The sequence below is a fragment of the Pteronotus mesoamericanus genome, unplaced genomic scaffold (assembly GCF_021234165.1).
Source record: "Pteronotus mesoamericanus isolate MK-2021 breed Mesoamerican mustached bat unplaced genomic scaffold, CSHL_Meso_final contig_1, whole genome shotgun sequence".
NCBI lineage: Eukaryota > Metazoa > Chordata > Mammalia > Chiroptera > Mormoopidae > Pteronotus > Pteronotus mesoamericanus.
The window spans coordinates 4,406,471-4,414,876 of record NW_026554998.1 but is presented as its reverse complement, the minus strand read 5'-3'; the positions used below and the strand labels follow the sequence as shown (position 1 = coordinate 4,414,876).

The 8,406-nt window shown below is 60.3% G+C and overlaps 1 protein-coding gene across 2 annotated transcripts; it reads right to left on the bottom strand.

Moving 5' to 3' along the window:
- Positions 1-330: 330 nt before the first annotated feature.
- Positions 331-8,063, bottom strand: ZFAND2A (zinc finger AN1-type containing 2A). 2 transcript variants are annotated; one of them, XM_054573397.1, is made up of 7 exons: positions 7,838-8,063; positions 6,511-6,609; positions 6,055-6,149; positions 4,268-4,396; positions 1,882-2,033; positions 949-1,032; positions 331-612 (listed from the first exon to the last, which is right to left on the bottom strand). In XM_054573397.1, the coding sequence occupies exons 2-7, from the start codon at positions 6,563-6,565 to the stop codon at positions 594-596; spliced, it is 534 nt and encodes a 177-aa protein (XP_054429372.1). In that variant the 5' UTR covers positions 6,566-6,609; positions 7,838-8,063; the 3' UTR covers positions 331-593. The 2 variants fall into 2 exon arrangements, with proteins under 2 accessions (XP_054429372.1, XP_054429449.1); XM_054573474.1 differs by lacking the exon at positions 4,268-4,396.
- Between the last annotated feature and the right edge of the window lie 343 nt (positions 8,064-8,406).

The window sequence follows — 8,406 nt, the reverse complement described above, 5'->3', positions numbered from 1 at the left end:
CGGGTGGCATCTTCTTCCCCCACTTCCTGACACCCAGGGCCCAGGAAGCAAGAGTTCTCACGCCACACTCTGAGGTTGCCAGTGTAAGTCTAACGCTCGGAGTCAGTGTGGTCAGGGGAACAGGTGCAGTGGGTGGGGCCACCTCTGGACTAGGACCCTTCATGAGGGGGGCAGAGGTCCTCCCCGTCTCCTGAGCTGACAGCCACGTCCCCGCAGAAGCTCCGTGATGAACCGGCTGCCTGCCGTTCAAATGATGCGGCTTCGGAAAACTGCATCCCTGACGGAGCCCAGGGCAGAGCTGCCCTCACATCCGACACTTGGCCCCTCGGCCCCTCGGCCCCTCGAGCCGCTTCATTCTATAGTATTTGGAGCAAGGGGAGGATGTCAGAGCCGCTTAACCCGCTTTAGAGCGCGCGCGCCTCCCACCGCTTCGCTTGCGGAAGGGTTTGCACACTTCACTGGAAGAGTTCAGAGCTTGAGCTTTGCCGTGAGAAGCGTGAAAGCGCTGGGGCACCGCAGTCACCCACAAAATTAACAGAATGTACAAAAATAGACAGTAAACTAATGCGCCAGCTTCAATGGACACAGGCATGTCATCGCTTTGCTTTTGACCTGAAAGAGAACAAATGAAGAGCTTCTTAGATTCATCTCAATTAAGCAGAAGTGGTGGATCACATAGGAATAGGCCAAAAAGGGCGCCTGAGAAGCCGCTCTGAAATGTCACTGTTTGAGTACCCCTGAGCTGGAATAAACGACGCCTGCACTCAGGGGTTTGAGAAAGCTCCAGTCCTAGACGCTCCCTGTGAGGCTGGGCACCACGGGGCCCTGCCGTTGCAATGGTCAGCCGGTGACCGCGCTACAGCGGCCCTTCCACAGTCACTGCGGGAACAAGGGGCTGCCACCCCAGCACAAAAGCAACATACCCACACGTGCCATCCCAACTCATACCTGAGCCGCTGGGCCAGCCAGCGGGAAGCCAGTGTGTTCCAAGCGCCCGACGGTTTGGATTCAGAGGCTCTCGCAGCTGAACGCCTACACGGAGAGGTCAGACCCACAGTCAGCCCATGCCTTTGCGGGGAGGCCAAGGCTTAGAGCAGCAGCGGGTCCGGAGCCCAGCGCGGCACAGGCCGCGGAGACAGCCCCATGGAAGGAGGAAGGAGCTCACTTCCGTTTCTACTCCACAGCAAGGTCCGTTTCTACCGGAGTTTCTACCGACTGGAGGAAGGCGCTTCTGGCCAACAACAGTAGTGAGTGGGCTCCAGTGTGTCCCTAAGAGGGTGGGTGGAAGCCCTAACCCCCGGAGCCTGAGAACGTGACCTCACTTGACAGTAGGGCCGTTGCAGTGGAATTAAGGTTAAGGTGAGGTCACAGCAGAGTGCGGTGGGACCCTAATTCGATCCAGCGTCCTTATGGGAAGCGGGCATTTGAACACGGGGAGGACACTGGGGGAACCCGGAGACAGACCGCGGAGATGCGTCCACAAGCCAAGGAGTCCCGAGGCCTGGCGCGCCCACCCGCAGCGAGGGGAGAGCCTGAGACAGACCCTCCCTCCAAACCTCCCAGGGGAACTGGCCTCGAGACACCTTCATCTCCGCTGCCACTGCCAGGCCCACGGATGAGGGCTTCCTGTGGTTTAGGCCGCCCAGAGCGGTTTGTTACAGCAGCCCCAGGAAACAAGACAGCTGGAGTCCAGCTTTACCTTCAAGTCCAACTTTAATGGAAATTATGGTCACGCAAACTCCTATGGCAAATCCCTAAATCCGCCCCCCGGCCAAGAACAACGCTCAAGGCTGCTCTCCCCGCTCCACGGCGCGGACGCTGGTTCGGCCCGTCTCACAGGAGGCGTGCGGCCAGTACATCGTGGCCACGACGGCTCCTCACCCGGCGACGCTGACCGGGCTGCTCCCGCACACGCAGCTGTGATCCAGGGGGTGTCTGTGCTTAATGCAGAAGTTGCCACGGCACTGGTCACAAGCCACTGGCAACATCTCTTTCTTCTTACATCCTTCTTTGGAGCACCGGTACGTAAAAATCTGAGAAAAACAAAGTTACTTCAGTATTTTGATTGTTTCAATACGCAATTATTTAACAAGTCCCCCAATAAGACTGTTAACATTTAACGAGAGATAGTTCTTAACTACGTGGAATGAAAAAAAATCAAGGTTTTTCTCAAACATTTTACTGTAAAGCAATGAATACTAAGTGAGGAGACAGAAAAGGTTTAACAGGCGATGACTACAAAAGCGGCTGCTCAGACGGGACTCTGTGTCCGGGGGTTCGAGGTGTGCTGGGCGGTGCGGGCTGGGGACGGGGCGGGGGGGTCGCGCGCATGGCATCACGCACAGTCCCACCGAGGGCAGCTGGCTCCAAGGGCTCCAGAGACACGGACTGGCCCCACCAGGGGCCCGGGAGCTGGAGTATCTGCCTCCAGCCTCTACAGCCGTTGCTGCCTCAGGTCTCTGTGTGTGGAGGGCCCGATATGAATTCCCAGGCACTTCCGTGTCTGTGGAGTGAGGACGTCCGCGAAGGGGGCTGTCCGGCCGCCTGCGGGAGCCCCCGGCAGGGACAGGCAGCTGTGGCTGCCTCCGGCGAGCCGAGCACGTGCGGACAGTGGAGGGGCCCGGTGCCGGGAGGACGCTGGGTGTCCCCCGCAGGCTGTGGGCCCCTCCCACGCCCGCGGGAGGCCTGTGCCCTGCAGAGGCCGAGCGAGCCTGCCGGCCTGGGCGAGGGCGGTGGGCGGGAGGCCACGAGAAAGGCGGGCCGGGCCCGGGACACCGAGGACAGGAGGGGTACGCCCCACAGCGAGACCTGCCTGCCTCTCCACGGGGCTCGGGAACCCGGAGGCCAGGGGTACACTCGCAGGCAGGGCACCTGCCTGGCTCAGGGGGGAGCCCGGGAGCCATAGACCCCCAGGCTTTCCTGAGGCGCGGACTGGGCGGCGAGCCACAGCAAAGGCCGAGCCCACGCTGCCCCCGCTGAGCAAACGAGCGGTCAGCCACCCAGGCAGGCAAGGGGGACTCATGGGACACACGACCTGGGCGCAGGTTATACGGAGAAAAAAGACCTAAGAGGAACGACAGGAGACCTGCCCAGAGGTCCCGCGCCCAACGGGGGTCTACGAGAAACGAGAGACACCAGGATGACGCTCCAGGGGAAAACACCGGTGTTTCAGATCTGGAAGGGGCCCCTGCGCGGGTGACCCACTCATCAGACAAAGGTGGGCCCACGCCAGGAGCATTCCGTGCCGCTTCCAGCCACTGGACAGAGGAGACCCTCCAAGCCTCCCAGAGGAAAACCCGTTCCCCTGAGGCCCACAGAAGGCGGCCTGGGAATCCTCTGGCACGAGCAAGGAAACGAAGCCGCCCCTGCAGGTACCCGAGGGAGGGCTTTGGAGCCAGGACGCTCTCCCAGGCAGCCACCGAGCAGAAGCAGAAAATAAAGACCCTGGAAACCCAGGTCCACTTATCTTCCATCCTCCTCCGCAGGGAGAAAGTGAGGGATGTGCCGCCGCCAAAATAAGGGAATAAACCAAGAAACACAGGCCAGAGACCAGGCGCCGACTGCAAGGGAGATGCAGGACACTGGGATCCCCCGAGAGAGAAATGCACAGGGAATCCCTCAGCTGCGCCCCCAGGGTGGCTGAGGCCTGGGACACCCACCCACAGCACACTCTGCACCTGCTGGGAGGGCGGGCGTGGGGGGAGACTGTGTGGGAGTCAGGGGGGGACAGGAGCCCAGCGCTCCACCCGCACGGCACGGACAGGGAACGCCCCAGTGCAGCGCGTGAGCCACGCCCGGGGCCTGGCGGTGCGTGCGCCCGGGGCAACGCAGATGCCCGAAGAGCCACGCTGGCTCAGGGCCAAGGAGCCACCCCGCTCCCCACGCACAGGCCAGGCGCCCGACTCCGATGAAGCCCCAAGGCCACCGAGCGAGAACAGGGCTCAGTTTCACTTCCTCTTACGCTCCCCCAGAAGGTGCTTCGGAAGCAAGGGCATGTGAACAGAACAGTGCTTGGAAGCCACGGAAACTCTCCATTTTGGGAGGAAAAGTGTGAAGTTCCCTTAAGGAAAGCGAATCCCTGCCGAGACCCAAACACTCAGAGAGTGTGTGCAACTGCACAAGCCGGTGCCGCTCGCAGCCCAGGACGGCAGGGACTGCCAGCGGAGCTGTCCTGTACACGCGCCATCAGGGCTGGTCTCCGGTAGGAAGCTGGCCGGCTCCCCAAGGAAACCCAGTGCGCGCAGAGCCGGCGCAGGGCCGTCCTCACCTTCTCTTCCCTCCCAGCGCGGAGTCGACAGTTTCTATCCATGTGCTCGCCAACCACGACGTCCGGTGCCTCCCCCTTCCTCACTGGGATGGGGCGGTCACAAAGCGGGCACACTGGGACCTGGACATCCTGAAAACAAGGAGCGCAGGTGACATTCCAGACTAGTCCAAACACACACAAGAAAAAGGCAGACGGTACAGTGCATTCAAAAGCAGACGGGGTCCAAGCCGACCACGCGTGAGCAAGAGGTGCTCGGGATCAACAGTAAGGCGCCCCAGAACTTAAGAAAGTTGCCTTAAATGGAATCTAGTGGCATCTGAACATAAGTGACCACTAACCGCCTGCAGAAATGATGCTGAGTCAGTCAGTAAAAGGTAGCCCAGGAGGGGAGCCGGTGAACTCGACCCAATGGTCTCAGGACAGAGGGCGGTTTGTCCGGCGCCATCCAGGCTGGAGGTGAACCTGCCCCGATGCTATCGGAGCGGTGGCGGTGGAGGCAGAAAACGCCACCCGCAAACCCTGTAGCTCCTTCCGCTGCCAACAGCTGCCCCGACCCCTCTGTGACTTCCACGTGCGGGGGGCGCTCTTCAGTCAGCAAGGGGCCACGGCCGGGCGCAGCTCTCGGGCACACTATGCCCGCCCAGCCCGAGCCGGGGGCGGGCTCTGCAGGGGCCACGCAGCAGCGCGCAGCTGCTGCCCGCCCAGCGCTGTCGAGACCCCCTCTGAGCCAGGGCCGGGGCAGAGGAGACTGAGCCCAATGAGAACCCTGAAGTGACGACTGACATCCGGGCAGGGGACAGGCGATCGCAGGCGCATGGGGCCTGTTGTCTGGGGCTGCGCTGGAAGGTCGCCCAGGCCTGCTCCTTCAGCCAGCGAGTCTGCCGAGCTCGGGGATAACGCGTTACTGCCTGATCGCCAGGCAGACTCTCCCTGCCTACAGACACGGGGAGCTCAAGCCAACAAGCACACAGGGCAGTCTGGCCTCGTCACCGGTGCGTCACCAGTGCCTGGTGACCATGAGTCACACATGAGTCACCCTGCCCCACCCCCGTGACCTGGGAGCACTGGCAGGTCGGACCCCGGCTAGTGCTGGTCAGAGCAGGGACCGCAAGCCGCTCCCACTTCTGACCACCACGGCCGTGAGGCAGCAGGCACCGACACAGCTCACCGAAACCGGCTCGACGGCACCCTGAACCCAGGCAAGGCTGGGAGCCACCTGCAAGGTCCAGAACAAGAGCCTCTAACCTTCGGACTCAGTGAGCTGGTGTTCTGAGTCACCTCCCAGGTTCGATCCTGTGCGGCCTGAGCCACTTAAACATGGCGTCAGGATGCAAAGTTACCCAGAGGAGGGGCCATTTCAATACCTTCCCGATTACAGTCCACACCAAACGTTAAACTCTTCTTGTGCCCCACGAAGACACGGCTTTCTTTTTTACCTTGAATCAAAGCAACTACATATTGTAACATGTAAAGTAAGCTTTGAATGTTTGGATACAAAAACAATTTGATTCCATAAGCCCCTGAAAGTAAAATCTGTTTTCTCCGTTAAGGGCTCTGCTGTTCGGAACTTCCTGCGATGCTGGAAAGGCGCCACGTCTTCACTGTCTGATGCAGGAGCTACTGTCATGCGTGGGCACTGAACACCTGAAAGGTGGCTAGTGTGACTGAGACGTTGGTATTTTTATTCTATTTTAATTAAGTTATTAGCTACACAAGGCTCGTGTCTATTTTGAACAGCACAGCTTTAGAGAGTGAGAATTAGAATCTTCTGAATAAAGATTAATTACCTTCTTGAATGCAAACGGACATTTATGCGCACCGTAGGCAAAATGATCCTTACAGAAATCTTGCTCACACATGTCACATTTTAATGGAAGAAAATCTGGGGAAAAAAACCAAAACACAAAAACATTAAGTGTTTTGAAAACTAGGACAAAAGAATTACAGATCACATTTAAATAGGCGTTCCCCTACACTAAGTTCTGCGTGAATATGAGAAACATCCTTGAGCTATCACGTGTGAGGAACCGGTTGGCGGTCATGAATCTCACGAGGCCGGCGACACTGAAGCACGTGCAAAGCTGTCTTTTCAAAGGAAACCCCCGTCTTGCGTGGTATCGGGAGCAGCTAAGCAGCAGACTTCCGTCCACTGGGTCCTGGCACTAACCTAACGGCCAGTTCTCCCCCACAAAACAGCCCGCAAAACACCCACTTCCCACTGGCACTCTCTGGAAAGTGCTCACCTAGCTGCTTGCAAGCTTTTTCGGAACAATGCTTCCCCAAATCCGGGAACTCCATTGTGGGACCGTGTCGGGAACACGGAGGGCACACGGCGGGGTCACCTGCGGGAATCAGAGCAGTGAGCCGGAGCGAGGGCGGCCTGGTCCCGCCCCCGGGTCTGTAACTGGCAGCTGACGGAAGTAGGAAGCCAACAAACTCCGCAGGGAACCCTAATCGTCCCCGGTCATCCCAGGGCCCGGGGAACCGGAAGCCTCACAAGTTCCGGTCTTTCAGCAAAGAGATGCATGGGGGAGGGGCAGCACAAGTCCCAGCTGATCTGGAGCCCACTCCACCGAGTCGCGCTGTTTTTCAACCCTTTCGACTCCTGGTTTACGAAGCTCACCCCGAATTCTCGGTTTCATGAATCCAAAGTGGGCCTATTGACAGAGGCTCCACTGTTCAACTGACACAGCTGCCAGCGAAAGCTGCTGCGGCCTGGGAGAACTTTGTCTCAGTTTCTTCTACGCTTGTGGGTGTAGACAAAACCGTTACCAGGCGCGAAATCCCGCTCGCTGCCCGCACTACCCCGAAGGCTTTCAACTGGGTCCCTCGCTGCTCTGACTCCCTCGTGCATTGAGTTTTACTCAGAACTTACTCCTTAATGACAACCTGGAGCTGATCACGTGGAGAACACTACTGCGCTTGAGAGAAAGCAGGCCCGGAGCGGCCTCACAAGGTCCGCTCCATCACCCGGTACTCACCAAACCTCTGAAAACTCTTGCCCCTCCCAGAAGTCAAGTCCCCAGGGCTGGGAGCGTCTCCTCTGCTGTCCCCCCAGTCCCAGCCAACACGTCCTCGTCCCCTCCTCTCGCTCCAGAGTCACCCTCTCGAAACGGTCTTTGCCACCATCCTCGCCACGCTGCACCTAGGCCACAGAGCCTCGCTACCCGTCAAGGATCCGGTAATTCTTTCCCGGCCCAGTTGATTTCCCACGACAGGTCCGTCCTTTACTATCAGCCCTGCGGAGCGTGGGTCCACGTCGGGTTTGCCCGTCGCTGTATGACAGCGCGCGACACCAGGCAGGTACTCCGATCCCTTGTAGAAGGAACTGACGGGAACTCGACCTCGGTCCTGACACCACAGCAGCGGCCTGAGAGCCCCCGACCTGGCGTCACTCTACTAAGGCATTACCACGCTCTCTGCCCCCACCAGCCGGGGCTCGTGCGGCTGGCGACGTTTACGACCGTGTGTGACCCCAGCGCCGCGCTACAAGACGCCTGCTGCCGCCCCTGCGCCCCGGCCCGGCCCGGCCCTGGACCCTAGCCCCGCTCCCCAAGCCCGGTCTCGTACCTGCCTCTAGTCCGGAGGCCCGGACAGACGGGGAGGCGAGCCCAAGGTGGCGCAGACGGGAAGCTGGGCCGCCCCTTCCGTCGTCAGCAGCGGAGTACAAGATCGAAAAGAAGGAAACGGGACCCGAACGGCTACCCCGGCTGGTCCGAGCCCGCGGAAATGCGCAGCATCGCGCCGCTTGTGGGTCCCTTCCATTTATTCGCAGCCGACCCCTCTGAGAGCCGCCTTCCCTGCGGCCTCCCCGCGCGCCCCGATGACGACACCTCCCGACAGGCCAATCCCGTCCCGCCGCGGCCCGGTGTTCCCGGCGTGCCCTCAAGGGTCATTAGCAGGCCGACCAATCCCGTCCCGCCGCGGCCGCGTCGGCTCGCCCCCTTTCTCTTCCTCCCGCCTCCCTTCTCCAACAATCCAGCGGCTTCTGGGAGCGCAGTCACGATGAGACAGTTCTGCGCAGGCGCAGAGCCCGTCGCGCGGCGCGGGGTAGCTGAGTCACGGTCGGGCTACGGCGCGCGCCGACGGCCTCGGAGCCGCGTCGGACAACGCCGAGGCACCGCCGTCACGAGCGGAGC